Source organism: Conger conger, chromosome 15, assembly GCF_963514075.1.
Source record: "Conger conger chromosome 15, fConCon1.1, whole genome shotgun sequence".
Classification (NCBI taxonomy): Eukaryota; Metazoa; Chordata; class Actinopteri; order Anguilliformes; family Congridae; genus Conger; species Conger conger.
This window is the reverse complement of record NC_083774.1, coordinates 3,786,287-3,808,194: the sequence shown is the minus strand read 5'-3', so window position 1 is coordinate 3,808,194 and position 21,908 is coordinate 3,786,287. Positions and strand designations below refer to the sequence as shown.

The 21,908-nt window shown below is 45.5% G+C and overlaps 1 protein-coding gene across 1 annotated transcript; it reads left to right on the top strand.

Annotated features, from left to right (window-relative positions):
* The first annotated feature begins 400 nt into the window (after positions 1-400).
* On the top strand, positions 401-21,017 carry LOC133111787 (cadherin-15-like). Its single transcript, XM_061222372.1, has 14 exons — positions 401-564; positions 9,622-9,798; positions 9,886-10,041; positions 11,029-11,173; positions 12,017-12,198; positions 12,936-13,064; positions 13,637-13,822; positions 14,470-14,714; positions 15,100-15,242; positions 15,715-15,945; positions 16,717-16,956; positions 17,433-17,575; positions 17,842-18,018; positions 18,895-21,017. The coding sequence occupies exons 1-14, from the start codon at positions 505-507 to the stop codon at positions 19,093-19,095; spliced, it is 2,415 nt and encodes an 804-aa protein (XP_061078356.1). The 5' UTR covers positions 401-504; the 3' UTR covers positions 19,096-21,017.
* The last annotated feature ends 891 nt before the right edge of the window (positions 21,018-21,908 follow it).

Sequence of the window (21,908 nt, the reverse complement as noted above, 5' to 3'; positions counted from 1 at the left end):
GTGTGTGTGTGTGTGTGTGTGTGTGTGTGTGTGTGTGTGTGAGTGAGTGAGTGTGTGTGTGTGTGTGTGTGTGTGTGTGTGTGTGTGTGTGAGTGAGTGAGTGAGTGAGTGAGTGTGTGTGTGTGTGTGTGTGTGTGTGTGTGTGTGTGTGTGTGTGTGTGAGTGTGTGTGTGAGTGAGTGAGTGAGTGTGTGTGTGTGTGTGTGTGTGTGTGTGTGTGTGTGTGGGTGAGTGTGTGTGTGGGTGAGTGTGTGAGTGTGTGAGTGAGTGTGTGTGTTCAGGTCTTAGGTTTCAGCCCTCCCATGTTCCTCCAGTGCACATGTGCTGTCACTCACGCACTCCCAGCCCATCCTGGGGAGAGACAGGGGTGTGCTCTGAGACATTCGGCTCTGCTCCCCGTCCTGCCAGGAACACCACGCGCCCCTGAGGAAGGTCTCCCGCTACAGTCACCGGTTCGGTCCTGCCAGGAAGTTTTGAGAGGGATAGAGAGTGTGGGAAGAGGAAGATGAAGATGGCCGTCGGCTTTCAGGCGAGGCTGTGTGTGATGCTGGCCCTGGTTTCTCAGGTAAGCACTTTTAAACTCCATATTCACTCCAGATTATTCACTCTTCTTCTGTTGGGCAGTTCAGTCTGGTCCTGGAGTGCTACAGCCCACACAAATTGTCTATTCTTTTTTAAAGTTTTTTTTTTTAAATTTTACATTTTAACTTTGGAAGAAAGTTAAATATAAGCTATCTAATCTAAATGTGTGGTCATGCAGTTTCCCATCTCTATGGGAGGCTTTAAGGTCGGTCCACTCCTACAAGCAGTTCCTTAAAATCTGTTTCTTTTATCGTACACTGTCACAAAGCAGCAGAGCATAATGCAATTCCAATAAGTTTTGACTTCAGTGGCTGGCTAAGACACACAAACATGCATACGCACGCAAGCACACACACACACACACACACACACTTTATTGTGTATCGATGCGTTCTTCGCAATAGCCCATCTCATCAAGCTCACTACTGATCACCAGTAGTGATTTAATCATCTTTTTTTAAAGAAAGTCTGCATATGGTTTGGATAAATGTTGTCTAATGTTTTATAATTTGTCTAAAGCGTTTAACAATTGACACAGCCTTCAACAGCCACATTATTGCACTTAACATAAATGTTAATTATACAAACAGAAATCTAACCATCGTAATTGCAAATCCAATCAATTACTCTCAGTGTTTACTGCAGTAATCGAAGGCAGAGCTTATAGTGAAAGATGTGGCCTTCGGGTTCTGCCGTCGAGGTGGCCTAAGATTGAACACGCAGCCGTTGAAAAGCGTGCGATCCTGAGACATCAACAAACCGCTGACGGAAGGCGCTGTGTACGTCTGTGGAGCATATTAACGTTTAATTTAAGTTCTGATCTGAGCAGTGCACGGTGCAGGAATGTCAGTGATCCCGCCCCGTCGGAAGACCTCCCCGCCTCTCCGATGAAGCCGAAATTCATGAGGCGTTTAAATAGAACGGTCATTAACGAGCATTAACAGCGACAGGGAAGTGTAATCATTCACACCTTAACCTAAACCGTGTGGCATAAATGAGCAGAGGGATTATATTGAGGCGTATGGGATGGCATGCGCTGGACGTAAATAACCTGGAGCTCTTCTGGGCCCTGCGCATTCCGCAGGGTGCGCCTATAAGCAGGTAATGATGACTCGCTCTGGAGATCCTCACTGAAACTGGAGAGCTTTGGCATTTGTCTGTTCATCTGCATCGATCCGCCCACGGGGGCGCAGCTATCAGGCAGTTCACACGCACGCAGTGCGCACTTCGTGAGGTCGATCTTCGCATCAGCGTGTGAATTAGAATATTGAGTCAGCCAATCGTGTCGGCGTGAGAAAGACATGTGATCTAAGTGACTTTGAACGTGGAATGATTGTTGGTGCCGACAGCACAACGTTCTCTCGAGTTTGAAGAGAATGGTGTGTAAAACAAAAAAAACATCCAGTGAGCAGCTGTTCTGCGGGCAGAAATGTTTTGTTAATGAGAGACGTCAGAGGAGAAGGGCCAGACTAGTCAAAGCTGACAGGAAGATGACAGTGACGTAAATAACCACACAACCATACAGGGCGGCCTGTAGCGTAGTGGTTAAGGTACATGACTGGGACCCGTAAGGTTGGAACCCTACATTGCTCCAGGGGAGGATTGTCTCCTGCTTAGTCTGATAAACTGCATGTCACTCTGGATAACAGCGTCTGCTAAATGCCTTTAATGTAATGTAATTACAACAGTGGTATGCAGACGAGCGTCTCTGAACACACAACATGTCAAAACTCTGAGTGGATAGGCTACAGCAGCAGAAGACCAATAAGTCTAATAAATACCTAGTATCGTGCTCACTGAGTGTATAACATAGGCAACGTATGTTTGTCCATCATTAAAATAGTCACGAAAAGAGACTTTTGCTGCACTTGAGGATTATAGCAGCGGATGTAGAGGAAAGTTTTCCTGTGAAAGTTTTTTGCGTTCCGAGTTAAAGTGCCTGAGGCTTCCCTTCTGAGGCTGTCCAAACGCACGAGCGGCGCTGGGATTTCACAACAACAGGGCCCGGGAGGACCCCGGGGCCGTGGAAAAAGGCCGGAATCGCGCGTTCGGCGCTCTCGAGCGCTCGTTTCCGACGCGGGCCCTTTCGATAGCGAGCGATGATCGCGGACAGCTGTTCCCGGACGGGGCTCGTCAGCCGTTTGTCCCGTTGCCTAATCCACGCCGAGGCGCGCGGAGGCGGCCGTTCCCAGACCGTGTAATCGGGGGTAAATCCCTGCCCCGCACACTTGCTGTTGACTCAGGGCTACACAATCCCCCGGTGGAAACAACCGCTCACACCAGATGGACACTCTCTGATTTATGGATATTTATTTCTCCGGCTGCGATCAGCCGGGTCAGCGAGAGCAAACTTGTGTTGCGTTAAAACGCTCAGGGCGGGTTCCGCCGACGCTGGGCCGAAACTAAACTCCATTCTGAACGGAGATTCTCCGGACAAAACTCAGTTCAGGCCAGGAAGAAACTTAATCTGCGTCGCTTAGAGAAATCGCCCCAAGAGTCGGCTCATTTGTTTACTAGTGTAATCAGCCTGCCAGGATTTTAATTTCCCACAGAAAAAATCAGCATTCATTTTCAGATTTATAGAAATAGATGCAAAGGAATGCATAAACTTGGACCAAATGACATCATTTCCATTCAGACTTTCATTAATAATATTTGTTTGATGAGGATATGCCATGTTTCATACAAAAACTATGTCAGTGACAGCATATATATATATATACATATAAATAATAAGTAGTCTAATATTTATACCACAAATGTAAATACAGTAAATTAAAAAAGAGACTAGAAAAGGATCTAAATAATAATAATAATAATAAACAGAATGAACCTTTATGACAACACTGGGGAAAAAAGGTATTGTATCATAAGTACCAGAAGAATGTTCAAACATGAGTTTTTAGCCCCAATGTAGCTTTTACAATCATGAAGGCACTATAGCCATCAAAAGCGAGGATGTGCAGACACTTTAACCCCGATGATGCATGCAGGTCAGGTGCTATGATTGGTCATACGCGCGGGCGCTTATGATCTGTGAATCAACTTACAGTCGACTGGAGATTTGTCACCAATTGCTTTGAGAGTCAGGTTTTACAGACAATCAGGCTCTGTGGCTAGCGTGTGGGAAAAAAAAACATTAGCTACTGTACTACTGTCACAAGAAGCAGCTGCTTTCTGTAAGACATTTCCTGCTGATCCACTGTCCCAGGCAGAGTGGTAAACGACACACAATGTCAAAAGATATGAGATCACATTCTGGACAGAACTAGAGGGTGAGGAGCTTATGAGGAACATGGGTGTTTATCTGAGACATAGGGCAGCCTGTATCATGGTGGTTAAGGTACATGGCTGGGTCCCGCAAGGTCATAAGATCAAAGGATTGTCTCCTGCCTAGTATAAAATCAACTGTACGTCGCTCTGGATAAGAGCGTCTACCAAAATGCCATTAATGTAATGTAATGTTATGATACATGGACAAACCCCCACCCAGAATAACACACAAACACCATTCAGAGAGACATTACTGGTGTTTTGATAGGAACCAGCCAGTAATTTGTCCAATTGTGAAGTTTTACTACAAGATTTTAGTAGTCCTATTGGAGGGCGTCCCTCATACCCCAGTCACACAGCACGGTTTGGAGAAGCATTCTCACACACACACACACACACACTCTGATTCCCAAGACTCCCTAGTTAGCTAGCAGAGTAACGTGAGGCCGTTTCTAGACAATGTGATGTAAATGGTAAATGGTTGGCATTAATATTGCGCCTTTATCCAAAGCGCTGTACAATTGATGCTTCTCATTCATCCATTCATACACACACCGACGGCGATTGGCTGCCATGCAGGGTGCCGACCAGCTCGTCAGGAGCATTTGGGGGTTAGGTGTCTTGCTCAGGAACACTTCGACACAGCCCAGGCGGGGGATCGAACCGGCAACCCTCCGACTGCCAGACGACTGCTCTTACTGCCTGAGCCATGTCGCCCCGGTGTGTGATGTGTGACCTGAGCTTAATGAGGGATAAATGGAAAAGTTACATTGTGTTTGAACATGGGTGGCCATGGTTGGTTTGTTAGGTTTGACCTTTGACCTCAGAATTTGTGGTGGGTGGGCCTAAAACAGTCTGTGATTACAAATGTCCCCACACATCAACAAACGTCAGTGAAGTAGCCAGATATTGTTTTGCCCATGCTGTTTCTTTATCTGGTGTTGTTTAATTTGTCAGTCTTGTGAAGCTGACGTTGATCAGAATTCTACAAAAAAATATACATATATAGCCAACAAACAAATTTAACCAAAATATAACAAATATAACACATTTGCAGTATTCTATCCTACAGTCTTTAAATTCCACCGTTTAATTTGCCCTATTTCATCTCAGAATTGATATGCACGTCAGTTGAAACAAAATCTTTTCAGTTGACAAATGAAAATGAAGCGTTTAAATGTTGCAGCTGCCGTGTTTGTGTGTCATACAGGCGACGGGCACTCTGTCTTACAACACGCAATGATTACCGTGGAAATCCGGCGAAACAGCGGTGCTTCTCCGCGGCTGAGTGAACAAAAACACACGACAACCGCCGTGGCTTTCAATGACAGCGCCTGGTAGAATGGTAATTGTCGGAGGCGGCTAAATGCATTTTACATTCGCTTTATTGGCTTTTAGCAGATGCTCTTATCCAGATCCACTTACACAACTTACCCTGGTGTAAAATACAGCTCTGACCAGCTTTGAAATACCAGCTACCAGCTGGTTTCAAGACATAGCTTGAGCCGGGCGAACCTTGTTGAGTAGTAGAGCTGGTGTAACGGGTCAACCAGAAAAAAGAAAATGACACATTGTGTTTCAGCTGTTTCAAAGCTGCTTTGTTTTTTTTCCAGCTGGATGCATAATTTGTAAATGCAATCCATTTGTACAGCTAAATGTTGAAGGGTGCGAGGGTAATGCCTCACCTGGGAATCAAACCTACAATCTTGGATTTGTATGCCATGTGGCATACGCTGACACAGAGGCAGAATTGTGGGTAATGGAGTTTTTCTTTCTTTTTTTTTCTTTCTTTTTTTTAAATATCAAATTCCACACTAAACGGACCAGCTGCGTTTTTCTCTCCAACGTGAATTTGGTAGAGGCGGGGATTTCATCTCTCCATTAAGACGGCTGTAATAAAGGGGACATCTGCTCTCTCTCAAAATGGAGAGCACGGCCCTATGAGCCTAGGCTGAGAGATGGTGACCTCATCGCAACTAGGCGGCGACTGACCATGAGAACAGTGACACCTGCCGACCTCCCAACCGCCAATCCCCCCCCCCCCCCACCCCCCCACCTCCTCTGTCGGGAGACTGGCAGGATTGGGCATTCAGTCCTGCCTTCTTTGTGCCTCCTGTAACCATGGAGATGCACGCCATTTCACTATGGGATGTACCACTACCCCTCTGTTCGGGACTGATTTGAATCATTTTCCCTGAATGCCCTTTTCTGTCATTTCCGCATCTCGGAAAGCTGCTGCACATTCTACATGTTATATGTGCAATTAATTATGGTTATTGTGCCACATAACATTCACCATCAGTGTAATTAGCCTCAAATCAACGCAATTGTCTGTCTTCGTGGTCACATAGAGCCTAATGCTGACTTTACACATTTTCTAAATCTTGCTGTGGCTTGGTAGTATTCATTAACATTAATTATTAAGGGAATTCTACCATAATGAGTTAAATTGTTTTATAGGGCACGTAGTGACATTGGAGAGTCCCCACCTCAAAAGTGGACCGGTAGTGCTCTCTACAGAACGACACACTCTGCTCTCTGCACGGACTGACACACTCTGCACAGACTGGCACAGACTGACACACTCTGCTCTCTGTACAGACTGACACACTCTGCTCTCTGTACAGACTGACACACTCTGCTTGGTTTGGCCGCGGGGTCTCATTCGCAGGACACATAAATGAATAGACGGGGTCGACCTTGGCCAGGGCACAGGTCTTACTCAGGGTTGGCACAGAAAGGGCGCTGGGGACCATGACGACATTTCCCAACCCCTGCCAATGTCTGTAAGCAAGATCCCAGCCGCAGTACTTGGCCAGAGAGCACTACTTCGTGTTATCACCTCCAGCTGTAAACACTCACCCCTTCCCAATAAAACTATCGAGTGTGCGCCTCTGCCTCGAGCCAACGCGGAGCTGAACTTCATTTCCCATCAGCGCCCTTTGGAATGTGTCAGCCATTTTGTCAGAGTGCCACTTCTATTCTGAGGCCCAATGCAAAAACCCTAGATCTAACAGCCTGTCATCTCCGCACCAAAAGGTGTGTGGAGTTTATTGTCCGTTACTCATTTAGTTGGATGTGAAATGGGGAAAGATGGTAGACCTTTCACTGCATTACTTCAGAGTGTGAATTTGTTTCAAACACAATATTTGGGCCATTCTGCCTGGCAGTTACAGTGAATCACAGTTAGGAAAGCCCCCCCCCCCCAAGACCGTGATGGTCTGAGATGTTCCCAGTACAGAGCCCGTTGGTGTGGTGGTAGGGATATCTGGGAGAAGTCCCAGGTAAACGGTCAGAGGACGTGTAGAGCGCTGTATCACCTGTCACCCAGCTCGTTAGCGAGGCCCTCGCGCGCACACGCTAATTGATAAGGTGACACCTCGCAAGGGTGGTCTCCCGCTCCGACTCTTAAAGACATTAAGACTTGGGATGTGTGCCACCCACAATCCTGAGGCCTACAAATACTTTTTTTTCCAATACTGATTAGTTCTATTAATTGTTTTATTTACTGTAGGCAAGAAAGTATTTAAATGTTTTGTTGGATGTTTTTTTCTTGAAATGGCAGGGCCAGTTTCACAGACCCAGATTAATTTTAGTCGTGGATTAAATCGATTTGTCTATGAAGAATCTCCATTCAAAATCGAATTTAGAAAATAAAGCCTAGGACTTAGGGCTTGGACTGTGTCTGTGAATCAGGTCGGCAGTGTGATATAAATGCAGTGCATTACATTACAGCTATTTAGCTGACGCTTTTATCCAATGCGACTTACAGTTGATTCGACTTAGCGGGAGACAACCCCCCCCTGGAGCAATGCGGGGTTAAGGGCCTCGCTCAAGGGCCCAACGGCTGTGCGGATCTTATCGTGGCTACACCGGGATTAGAACCACCAACCTTGCGGGTCCCCAGCCATGGCTGCGGGCTGCCCATAATGTGTTTTTCAGCGGCTCCTATAGAAAGGGGAACAGCCGTCTTTCCCGTCAGTGTAAACGCCCCGGGAGGGTCCGGGAACAGAGGGATGGACTCAGGGCTGTGGGGGGCTAAGATTAGTCCTCCAGCACAGCTGCACATGCCCCTCATCCCTGGAATTCCTCGCCAGCTCGGCAGGGGCACGGCGCGGTCCACAGCAGCGCCCCGTGAAATCGTCTAAATATGTTTAATTCTCGCAAATATTCCAAGCTGTTCGCTATGTTTCCCCGGGGCTACGCTGTCGCTTGCGTCTGGATTAAAATAATGTGTTAATTTAACGTCACATAACAATGACAGACAGGCCGTTCAGGCTTTTCCTCTCACTAAAGGGCACAGACTGCTTAGTTGACCTTAAAGCTCGACGCCATCTAGCAAGTCTTGTCTTGAAAATGCCTAGATAATAAAAATAATTTTGAATGAATAATTAGCATTAATTAATGATGGCAGTCTGTAGCATAGTGGTTAAGGTACATGAATGGGACCCACAAGGTTGGTGGCTTAATCCCCGGTGTAGCCACAATAAGATCCGCACAGCCTTTGGGCCCTTGAGCACGGCCCTTAACCCTGCATTGCGCCTGGGAGGGGGTTTGCCTCCAGAAGCAGGAGGAATTTGCTGAGCGGTTGTTCGGGGCGTGTGCGTGACTGTTGTTGTGCTTGGGTGTGTAGTGTGCCGTCTTGTGCATGATGCTGGGGTATGTAGTGTGCCGTCTTGCACTTGAAAGCGGATATTCTGAGAAAGCCCCTCCCGCCGGTGTTGGGGGGTCAGGCACCCAGCGGCACGTAAAGGAGGTGCTGTTAGCGGGGAGCCGGGATCTGAGAGCCCGGAGCCCGAGGGGGGAAACTCCGGGGGCCGTTCCCTCGTCCCGACAGCTGCTCAGGGAGCGGGGGGGGGGGGGGGGCACCGTCGGGTCTGGGTGTGAAACCCGAACCCTGATCCCTCTGCCCCCCGTCGCCCCACGCCGGCCCGCGGATTCCCCATTAGGGACGGGGTCAGAGGTCGCCATTCCGCAGGAGTGCCAGCTGCGCCCGGGCCGCCGCGGAAAAGACGCCGCTAAAATTAGCGACGGACGCGATTCCGTTCTTTTTGAAGGTTTTACGAGGAGCGAACGGGAGAACGCGAGACTGTACGAGCGCGTAACGCGCGGGAGGGAGGACCCTGTGTGAATGTGGCCTGATGAGATCAAAGATGTGTTCAATTTCAGCCGTTTAGAAGAAGCTCTCATCCAAACTTAAGTCCATTTACACACAATCAGCTTAGACAGCTGGGCATTTACTGATGCAATTCTGGTTCAGTACTGAACAGGGAACTGCTCTGACTGGGAACTGGGAACCTTGGGTGCTGTATGAGGTTATGAGTGCAGTTCCTGATTATTACAGTAAGTTACAGTGCTGTATATGAGACCACCTCAGTCCACCTCAGTGAAGCTGTAGAGTAAGAGTGTTAGACTGGCCCCAGGTATGGAATGTTCCACAGAAACAAGAAAGATCAGTACGGCACAAGATAACACTCTTCTGATTGTTGCTTGGTTATCCAGTGACGGCTCATGATATTTCTTTGAAAAGGATAATTGTGTGTGTCAGTGTGTCTGTGTGATCAGTCACTGGTGTTTGCTGTGAATGTATCGACATATGGATGAATTAGACTAAATAGTAATATGTGGTTTTATTATAGTATGGTAAGGGACTGTATATAATATACTAAACTCAAAGGTAATTTGAGGTATTATTATATTTTTTGTGACCCACAAAACTGCTTTGGATTGTGTTTAAAAGTTATTGGTATTGTGTGATATATTTCAGGTCAGCTGTGCCACCAAGATGAGGCGGCAGGATTCAAACCCAACTGTTTTGTATCCATGGCGACGGGGAACCGGGGCCAGGGCGTCCTCGGGCCTCAGCAGAGTCAAACGAGACTGGATCATTCCACCAATCAGAGTCTCCGAAAACAGCAAGCACGTCCCTGAATACCTGGTCCAGGTACGGCACCTGTAGCCTGTGAGGGAACCTGCACGTCTCTGTGATATCCTCCGCACTTCCTGACCACGCCCCCTGTCCCTCTCCCAGATTAAATCGGACAAGGTGTTCACCAGTGAGGTTATCTACAAGCTGGAGGGACCAGGGGTGGACCAGGAGCCAAAAGACTTCTTTGAAATTGAGGACCACACGGGATGGATCAAGTGCAAGAAGCCCTTAGACAGAGAGAAACACAGCAGTTTCAAGGTAACCCCAATGTGGAGTGCAGTCGAGCTGGGGCTGCCAACCCTGGCACTGCCCCTCGTGTTGGTATGCGAGTGTTCATTCCGGTGGAATGGGTGTATCCATTAAAACAAGTCTTCAAGTTCTTCCGTATGTTAGTGCTTGAACGCATTTCTCCATAATGCAGGTTGGGCTCGTTGCAATTTGCTTTGTCTTTGAACTCCGCAAATGGTTTAATTTCCCAGAGTCCCCTACTTTCAGCATTTAGGGCTGCTGATTTCAGGCTGTCACTTAATCACTTCAGGATGTTAGCTCATTTGCCACAGCACATTAAGGAGAATGAAAGCATTAATTGTCTCAGAAGTGATCTGATTAAAAGTCTGGGAGTAAATGTGGACCGTTCATTCTGTCTAACACGAATTTCCGTTCCTGACATAATGTGGTGTTAAGAGAATAAGTCATCCCTCACTAGGAATGAAGTGTCTAATTAAAAAAATTAACAGCTGAATATGCTTTGGAAAATCATAATCATGGCTGGAATGAAAACCAGCACACTCAGGACCCAGGGCTCAGATCCTCTGAACAGCCTGTAACTGTCCTATCCTGTGGGCAATGACCATTCCATTAACCCCCTGCCAAAAATCATAAAGTTACTGGCATCTACCATTGGACTATTTCCAACAGAGGGCATAATTAAAGTAGAGTAACCCTTAGGAAAAAACAGATTTTTGAAGCATGATGCTTCTAGATATCATATACTTTGGAGCAGTACGTACTGTTTACGGCTGTGGTTCCTAACCACTTTCGTTCCACCCACAGGACCAGGGTTGGGAACCACTGGTTTATGGTTAACCATAGTACTCAGATACTTTGACACCATAATGTAAAGGGACAGGGTTATTGAAAAATGACACAGTGAAACTGAAATTCTGTGAAATTCTGAGAGCATGTGTGTCAGTGTTTTTCCTCGTTGTAACTGAAGCACTGAGTGTCCCTGCCCGTGTTCCTCAGCTCAAAGCCTTCGCCCTGTCGCCCAGTGGACAGAGACTGGAGAGCCCATCCACCATCGAGATCGTGGTGCTGGACCAGAACGACAACAGGCCAGAATTCACCCAGGAGAAGTTTGTCGGATATGTCCCAGAATTCTCTATACCTGGTAGGTCTGCCAGTCTCCCAAGTCTGGAGTCTGGAACTAGGTCGTCTCGTAGTATATGGGTAACCAATTTATCGAAATTGATTTATTCATGAAATAAGGCTTTTTGTTATGATATATTGCTATACAATTGGTAATATAACTGCTATGTTGGTTACTGCCACTGTTGTACAGTGGTCTTATCTCTTACGTTTCTTGTGTGTATTGACCTGCTGTCCAAAGAAATGATAGCTCAATGTGATTCTCTAACCAAGATTCGCAGGACTTATCTTCAGCTTAGACCTGGGTCAAATGCTTAATTGTTTTGGATTGTTTTGGACTGTGCTCAGTTTATCTTGCCTACCAAGAGGACCAGAAGGAGGGGTTTGCACTTTTTCAGTAGTATTTCATAGGCGTCCATTATACCAGATAAAGCTCAGTAAAGCAGAGAAAAGTACTTGAATCCTAAACAATGATGTATTTGAGGTCTGTGTGAGGTCACAGAGGCCTCCCCTTTATGATCTCCTCCCTGATTGGTTCTCCTTCCTGATCTGCTCCCTGATTGGTTCTCCTCCCTGATCTGCTCCCTGATTGGTTCTCCTCCCTGATCTCCCCCCTGATTGGTTCTCCTCCCTGATCTCCCCTGATTGGTTCTCCTCCCTGATCTCCCCCTAATTGGTCCTCCTCCCTGATCTCCCCCCTGAGTGGTTCTCCTCCCTGATTGGTTCTCCTCCCTGATCTCCCCCTGATTGGTCCTCCTCCCTGATCTCCCCCCTGAGTGGTTTTCCTCCCTGATTGGTTCTCCTCCCTGATCTCCCCCCTGATTGGTTCTCCTCGCTGATCTGCTCCCTGATTGGCTCCGCGCAGGCACCGCTGTCACTAAAGTGTTGGCGACGGACGCGGACGACCCCGCCACGGAGAACGCGGCGCTGAGCTACTCCATCCTGCGCCAGGAGAGCGTCCCGCCGCTCCGCGTCAACAAGACCATGTTCGGCATCAACAACGCCACGGGCATGATCTACACGCGCGACGTGGGCCTGGATCGAGAGGTGCGTGGAGCCGCGCGTCTCTGCAGCCGGCCGGTCACTGTCCCGGTCACTCTCCCGGTCACTGTCCCGGTCACTCTCCCGGTCACTGTCCCGGTCACTGTCCCGGTCACTGTCCCGGTCACTGTCCCGATCACTGTCCCGATCACTGTCCCGGTCACGGCCTTACGCTGCGGAAACCACAAACGCTTCGATCACAGCAAGTCTTATGCTTATACCGAAATTCTTATCCTTATTACACTGCAAACACCAGTAATGAGCCAATCTCAGCAAGCATTTTAGTCTTATATTTACACTGAAATTCTCATCCCTGTTACGCTGCGGAATCCAGAAATACATCAATCACAGCTGGCATTTCAGTCTCATATTCATACCGAAAATTCCTCTCCCTATTACCTTTTTTGTTAAATAAAACAAAAATATTGTCAAAAACCTGGATCGACTCAATTCTAGACTTTCAAATTGGGTAAGAAAATTTCACTTGTCAAGCGAACAAGCAAATTAAAAAAACTTTTTTTTCTACTTGGGAGAACCAAAAAGATCTCATCATTATACGACTAAAACACTTGAGTTAAGACTTTTCTTTCTTTCAGTGTACTGAATGTTGGATACTAGTTCAGTTTGTGTTTTGTGCAGGTCGGTTCAGAGCCAGTATGCATCATTGTCCTGGGATATTGTGCCGGTGTTTTCATGTGGCCTTCCTGCCTGTCTGAGTGGGATCCTCCCTGTGCTCTCTGCAGGTGGTGAAGGCCTTCAGACTGACCCTGCAGGTGGCCGACATGTCAGGGGAGGGACTGTCAGATGTGTCTTCCGCTGTCATTCACGTCTCGGACATCAATAACAACGCCCCCCAGTTCTCCTCTGACCAGGTATGTCCCGTGACCTTTAACCTTTAACCTTTAACCTTTTACTCCACCTCATGCCACATCACACATTTTCTGACGCCTCGTATTTGAAATGACAAGGAATTGAATAATTTGAATAATTCATTTTTAACTTCAAAAAATGCAAATATCACATTAACTAATTTCGAAAGTTTGATGAACATCTTATAACGTATAGACCAGGGGTCTCCAACCCTGGTCCTGGAGAGCTACTGGGTCTGCTGGTTTTTGTTTTCACCTTAAAATCAGCACCCCGTTGGGACCCAGGTAACCAGGCGAGGTGAGTTAATTAATCAATTAGAGCAGTTGATTACAGTTAAGTGCAGAGTAAACACAAAGACCAGCAGACCCTGTAGCTCTCCAGGACCAGGGTTGGAGACCACTGGTATAGACTCTGACTGAATTAACCTGGATTGTGTAAATTACAGTCATGGCGTGTACTCAGACCAAGTTGGACAAAATTTATTCATTTCGATGTGCCATTTCCTTTGTATCTTCATAAATCTGTTTTGCAGCTTTTATTAACCTGTAATAACTTTTTTAATCTGTGACTGCAGTACACAATGTTAGCTGTGGAGAACAAAATTAAGGAGGAGATTGGCCGAGTTAGTTCCACGGACAAAGACGAGGCCAACACAGAGAACTGGAGAAGCAAGTTTACGATCACCGGAGGGGACCCAAACGGGCACTTCGCTGTCCGGACGGACCCTTCTACCAACGAGGGCATCGTGTCTGTGGTGAAGGTGAGACCTATGTCATTGTCGAGGAGAAACCAGGCTTCCCTTGACAAAAAATGTTTCTGTTTTGTTTGAAATATTAACATTTAAAAAGTAACATTTTAACAACACTTCTATCTGACCTAAAACTGACCTGTGTATGCAGTGAGACCACAGCACCATCTACTGGTAGATGATGGACCTGGCTGCCCTTTACATGATGTACATTTAGTAATGGAGTATGGAGCATGGATGGTCATCTTAAAACATATAGTTAAAACTTATATGAATCTATGCCACCAGAATGTGACAAAATAACTATTCTGAGACTGATAGAAACAGACAGGCAGGGACAGAGATTAAAAAATAGTTGTAACACAAACGGATAGTTGTTTGCTTTTGCTTGTCATTGCCTACACTGTAACCTTGCCTTAACCATTTGTGAAATGACAATAGGTTTTATATTACTGCTGGTTAACCAGGGATCATCAAATCCACCCTCCTTTTACCTGGGATTCAGATGTGAAGACAGACTGGCGAAACAGTAGCACTAATTACTCAGTTAATTACCCAGGAGAAACTAAAAACCAGGGCCGGATTTAGAGTGGACGGGCAAATATAATGATCCGTGATGTAGACAATGGGTCTCAGATGGTCTGTTTGCTCCTGTTCAGCCTCTGGACTATGAGTCTCTGAAGGAGCACCAGCTCATCCTGGCCGTGGAGAACGAGGCTCCGCTCAGCTCCAAGGCACCCCAGGACCCACCCAGCAGCGCCACGGTGACCGTCGTAGTCACCAATGAGAACGAGGCCCCGCGCTTCAGAAAAGACCCAATCAGGTTGGAGGCCCTGGAGTCAGCTGATCCGGGAACCACACTGGCCCAAGACATTGCCTTCGACCCTGACAACGCAAAACTAAGGTACACCTGTCCCTGACTCTCAATGATGCTCGGGGAAAGCTACTATTGACCAGAACTTCATTGACTGGAATATACTTTCTGTTCAATTCTCATATTTCACTGCAAATTAAATAAAATGAAAATCTATATCTTGTTATTCTTGTTAGTTTTGTAAATGTGATGTAACACAAAGCACTGTTAATATCTTAGTTTAAAGAATAATCTTTAAACAGAAAGGGTTGAAATGTGTCTGTCTGCTACACATTATTATAAAATAAACTGTTCCATATAAAAAAAAGTGCTACATGAGCCTTTTCTTTTAAATTCAGTTCGAAGTTTGAGTTTACTCTTGTAGTATGCGAACACTCAAAAATGTCTCAAAAATACCGTATTGCCTCCTAATCAGATATGAAGTCCAAGAGGACCCAGAGGAGTGGCTCTCCATAGACCCTGAAACTGGAGAAATCAGAACCCAAAAGGCGTTCAACCTGCGGTCACCCCACGTTAAGAACAACGTTTACTACGCTGTGATCAAAGTTACAGACACCGGTGAGGGATGAAGCTTCTTCTCTCATTATGGTTCATTGTGCCTTCCTTGCTTCCATGTTTGGGGATTATCTTATTCATTATTTTAGGAAAAGAACAACAGGACCAGGTTTAAATATGAATTCATGTATGGTGACAAAAAGTGCTCCAGTAAGTCCCATCATGGTTGAGTATGAACATCGGACAATAAGAAAGTAATATTTAATTTAATTCAGATTTAATAAATGTTTGGAGACTGATCAGCACACCTCTCAATGTTTTAGCAAAGCCTTTTTTGAGAGGGTGTTTTTTTTTTGCATACGCTCTTGTGTTTTATGTTGGGGGTTTTTTTTCCACAAAATGGCTGGGATTGAGATGAGAGGCTTTTATTGAGTCGTTGTTGTTGACATACATGAGTCATCTTCATGGTGCCCCAGGGCTATCTGTCTGAAACGAAAACCAGGAAGTGACATTCCGATTGGTGCGTTCCCCCCAGACCTGGGCGGGATCTCCACCACGGCCAACGTGGAGCTGAGGCTGCAGGAGACCAATGACTTCGCCCCGCAGCTCCTCCCCCCGAGCGGCACGGTGTGCCGAAACGCGGCCCCCTCCGGCCTCCTGCTGGGGGCCACAGACCAGGACCAGGCCCCCCAGGCTGAGCCCTTCGGCTTCCGGCTCCTGTCCGAGCCCCAGGGGCCCCTCAACTGGACCGTCGTCCAGGTCAACGGTAAAGACTCTACTGCGGCACGCGCGCTCGGTCTGGACGCGACGTCGTCACCGTTTATCGCGTCTCCTGAGATAAATGTGTCCCTCTTGGTTTCTGAGCTTAATGTGAATGCTGGTGAAAACTTGGATGTTTTTCTCACTCATCGATCTGAGAATTTCTCGTCACTTTAACCGGGAGTTCTGGAATGTTTTTCCTTGAGCGGTAGATCTGTTGTTGCGTTTCTCCGTTTTCTTGGCTTGTGTTCTGTTTACTCTTTCTTCAGGCTCTGTACACATACCAATTATGTTACTTAAATGTACGAACTAAAATAATAATAATAATAATAATGATATTATGATTGTTTATCTGTAAAAGTTAACTTAGCAAATAAAAATATGTGGTAAAATGGCAGGAAATTGTACACCGATAGCAGCAATCATGTTTGAGTCATTGGTGTCCATGCCAAAGACTATCCTAGTGCAAGTGCAGTAGAAATGTGTCAACTTGGTAAAGTAGAATTCCAACCATCGCAGTGATGGATAAAACATGTGTCTCTCTCTCCCTCCCTCTCTCCCTCATTTACCCTCTCTCTCTCCCGCCCTCTCCCTCTCTCTCTCTCTTTCTCCCCTGCTTTCTCTCTCCCTCTCCCTCCCTCTCCCTCTCCCTCCCTCCCCCTCTCTCTCCCCCTCCCTCTCTCTCCCTCTCCCCCTCCCTCCCTCTCTCCCTCTCCCTCCCTCTCCCTCTCTCTCTCCCCCTCCCTCCCCCTCCCTCCCTCTCTCTCTCTCCCTCCAGAGACACATGCAGTCCTGCAGCCTCTGACGGACCTGGTCTCAGGTCTGTACTTCCTCCCGGTCTCCGTGTCTGACTCGGGCAGCCCGGCCCTGTCGGCGGTGAGCGTGGTGAACGTGACGGTGTGCCACTGTGACCGCGCCGGGGAGTGTGAGGCCATGGCGGCCGCCTTCCTCACCACTAGAGCGGGCCTGAGCTTCGCCGCCCTGCTGGTCATCATCGGCAGTGTCCTCCTGCTGCTCTGTAAGTGTGCGCGTGTGTCCCTGTGCATGTTCAGATGCATATATTATACATAACATAACATAGCATAGCATAACATAATATAACATTGCATAGCATAACATAACATAACATAATATTGCCTAGCATAGCATAACATAGCATAGCCTACCGTAGCATAAGATACCATAGCGTAACATTGCATTGCATAGCATAGCATATATATATATATATATATATATATATGCATGACATGTATTTGCACAATACTCACGGTTTCACTTCCAGGACGACAATGGAAATAAGTACAGCTTTATTATGCTATCCTTGACATTTAAAGCTAAGATGTACGATTGATATTGTCTTAATTTTATTGACATATAAACTAAACACTCATGGTGCTTTTGCACCACACTTTCTCTCCTTGTTCAGTCAACAGCGCTCGTGTGGTAGCATTTACCAGGACTGACTGAATTCTCTTTTCCGTCTCTTTTCCTCAGTACTGCTCCTCCTGGTGGTCGCAGTGGGGAACTGCAGGCGGCATCATCTGCACAAAGGAGCGCTTTTAGGAGGGGTGTCAGATGATGATATTCGTGACAACATTCTGAACTACGACGAGCAGGGCGGCGGAGAGGAGGACGAGGTCTGAGCACCTAGAAATTACCCTCTCTCATCTCACTCACTTTATCACACTTAACACTCATTATATGTTGGTAACTGCTGTTAATGTGCTGCCAATGAGCAGAAGGTGTGACACAGTGGAATTTTTGATGGCTTCAGCGTTAACTATAATCGGTACGGTGTTTAATGTCATATATTATGCCAATGTATGCAGATACAGTCTACATTTGCGTAAATGTACGTTCAACATTTTCTGATTTGTAACCAGTGAGAATGGACTGTTTTCAGAATGCGTACAACATCGATCAGCTGAGGAACCCGAATGAGGTGGTCCCCTCTCCAGACGTGACCCTCCCGAGAGGGAAACAGCCTCTCAGAAAAGACGCCCCCCACAATCTACCCTCCCCTGCGTATCCCCGAAAAGCCCCCGGGGACCCCACGGACATTGAGGACTTCATCAACGATGTAAGAGCTGCTCCTGAAAGCGGAGCCAAACTGAAACGTGTTGAAACTACTTTCCAACGCCTACTATGAATGCATTTACAATTACGGCATATTTCATTTCAGTAATCCACTTGAAAATGATTTATAGGAGAGTACTTTCAACTACTTTTTACAGATATACTGTATAATTCGATTTCACGTATTTTGAAATGCATTCATCTTTAACTTGTAACATATTATTTCAAAGACTCTCTAAAAATGAATAAGGCTTGTATTGCTCACCCATTCAGGGACCTATGGAAAATATGTTTTGTTTTGAAGCTATCTTTACCACAAGTATGTGAAATGTCATTGACATGTATATCTATTTACAAAATTTTCCCTATGAGTATTTGTTATTAAATGATTTACATTTTTAGTTCAAATACTTTTAGCATTGCATTTAAAACAAAATACAAATGAACCTGCAATTTCAAATCGATATAAATATCCCATCCCTCACACATTTGACTCTGGATGGGCTGAAGTCTGTCACGACGTGCCCACAGACAGAGAGGACAGGACAGGCAGTGCTTTGGCTGGAGTGCCTGAGTGAGGACCCATTACATTACATTATTGGCATTTGGCAGACGCTCTTATCCAGAGCGACGTACAACAAAGTGCATACCCATAACCAGGGATAAGTTCGCTGAAAGACCCTAGAGGGAAGTACAATTTCAACTGCTACCTGTACAACAAAGATAAGGACAAGGGCCATTTTTTTTTTTTTTTTTTTTTTTTTAAACAAGAAACAAAGAAACAGAGCAAAAGCGACCAAAGTTAACGATCAAAACACTGCTTACCTAGCCAACTAAAAAAATACCGATACACAACCCGTTATTCGCTCTCTGCCTCCAGGGCCTGGATGCGGCAGACAATGACCCCAACGTGCCCCCCTATGACACGGCCCTCATCTACGACTACGAGGGGGACGGCTCCCTGGCCGGCAGCTTGAGCTCCATCGCGTCGGGCAGTTCGGACGGGGATCAGGACTACGACTATCTCAACGACTGGGGTCCCCGCTTCCGGAAACTCGCCGACATGTACGACCCGCGCTAAAGGAAAACTCCCCACGCAAAATGTCTGCCCCTTCGTCTCCCTCTGACTACCGGTGCCCACCCCTCCCACTCCAAAGCCTTCCCATCCCACTCAGGAGAGCCCTGACCTCCTGTTTGTCCAGTCCGGAATGAAGAAAGACGGTTGAAGTGATTGGTTCATGCATGAGACTGTTTGGCCACGGGGATGGTAAAATGGTAATGGTTGGAATTTTTATAGCGCCCCTTTATCCAAAGCGCTGTGCGATTGATGCTTCTCATTCACCCATTCATACACACACTCATACTCACACAGAAATGGCGATTGGCTGCCATACAAGGCACCGACCAGCTCATCAGGAGCATTTAGTGGTTTAGGTGTCTTGCTCAGGGACACTTCAACACACCCAGGGTGGAATTGAACCGGCAACCCTCCGACTCGCAATTTCATCATGATGGCTCAAGAATCTGCTCATTTTCTGACAACATCTGTTGTGACAGCCTCATGCAATGCTGTGACTTTTTTATGTCTATGTTATTGATATGGTTGTTGAGGAAGTTGTAATATTGTAATTTGTAATATTGTAATTTGCGATTTACAATTTTACGACTTGACAGTAAACGTTCAGGTGGTGGGCAGTCTTGGTTTGTAAGACGCAAGGATTTCACACCCAGAACAAAATGGAGGAGTTGTACAGGTAGGACAGAGAGGGACAGGAGGGGTGTGGGGGCAGGGCAGGACAGTACTAACCTGAGGCCAGACTGGTGATAGACATGAGCATTTATTGAGGCAGATTTTTATTAATGAAATAAGAATGAGTAAAACTCCTAAAAACTCCCACTCCCCATAAATAAATAAAGAGCAAAAAAGGATTTATTAGGGTTCACTGTCACCAGTGCATTTGTAAGAATGATTGAATGGGTTTACATTGTAGCATAATGGTGACCATAAGGGCTAGAAGGTTAAAGTTTGGGCTAATACCACAGAAAGAAACATGAGTTCTGAATGCAGTCAAGTAAGTGAACAAGTGAGCAGTACTTAAGCAACAGTAATATTTAAGAGAGCTTGAGAAGGGTTAGAGAAAGTGCTTTCTGTGTGGCCTGCCCACGTTGTTCTTTTGGAGTATATGGGATCTAACTTTTTGTATTCAGATTGATAAAAGTAATTCTCGATCATAGACGAGGGCTACTGACTTAGAGGCGAAAAGAACAACCATTGTGAAAAAGTATGAAATATGTATTAATATTTTCTTCAATTTTAATATTTGTTCATTCCATTTTACCTGACAGTGCTTAAAGAAAATAGACAACAAGTGCAAAATGTGGTTTGTACTAACTATAAATTGGAAGCCAGTTCAACAAGCCTTCTCTTGTAATCACTGAATACTTCTCCCACTTGTTTTTACAGAGGTTATGGAAGTGTCTGTATATTTGCTTATTTTAATGTCACAAAGGGAATGACAAGTGAGCATTACGGAAACATAGTACTTGATTTAGGTGTAAAGGGTTTTTGAAATCTTTCTGATTTCTGCCTGCCTTTGTGTCCAATTATTTTTGTTTCATGGATTGATTCTGTTTCGTTCAGCAATCATTCATGGGGATTCATAAAATTATGAATATCCACATTTTTTTACTTTGATGTAACACTAACATACATACCAAAAGTGGAAGGGCATTTCAGAAAATTTTACAAATTACGTTCAGAGAATTCTGACGGTATAAACTAGTATCCACAAGTATGAAATTATAACTTTTTTGAGTTTTTCATATGTAAACTACTCCACTCAGAAAGATGTATGTCTGTTTCTACAAATGAAACATAAAATCTTGATACAATTATTTATTTTCTGAAGATTTTTAATTTAGCGTAACATCAAATGATTTGTTATGTTTGTTTCTGTGTTTCTTTTTGTAACAGCAAATTGGGCCATGGCCATTATAATACAAGTTTACAAAATGAAGTGTCCTGCTTTCATTAATCTACAGCATGCCTGATACTCTGTGTGGAACATTTTAGGACATCTCAATGTAGCTTAAACAATCAGGCCTTGTAAATATCAATACAATTGACACAGTGTGTTTTGGGTTGGTATAATCAATCCTGTCAAGTTCTATTTAAAAGTAATACAATAATACCTAACTAATTTCTAGCCAGATACAGTCGTACTATAATAGAAGCCATAAAAGAGCTTTGTCCAAGTTTGAATGTTAGTTTGACGTACGCACCTGCCGAATATGATGTGTCCAGAGTTCGAAAGTTAAGGAAGGCTGAGGATGAGAAATGAAAAATAAAAAACGAAGCAGTCAGGGACATAGGCGTGCCATGGAGGAAAGCAGACTCACGAGGAGGACAAGGATGAAAGGATTAAAAACATACATACATTTGGATCTGGTTCTCCAGCGCACAGTACATCTCACTCTCTGCACGGCAAATGGGAGGGCAAAATCGGGGAGTGACAATGCAACTGTCACCACCATTGATGAAGTGGATGAAGAGTACAACAATACTCCCTAAAATATGAAGCAGAAGTCCCGCAGGCTCTAACACACAAGGTATCTTCTTACTGTATCTCCGGCTTTTTCTGGCCGTCCAGGAAGTAAGATGTTTGAATCCTCAGAGAACTACTTCATAGTTACCTCAAAAAAATCAGTTGTATAAATGGATACTCTACATAATGTGAGCAAAGTAAATGCTATTGGATATGGGAAATAATGTCATAATATACTTGTGACAAAGGCCTTCAAGGCACCCTAAAACGGAGAGCAAGTAAAATGCAATGCGTTGTTACATATATATATATAACCAGCAGGGCGCAGTATTCACAAAGATTAGCTCAA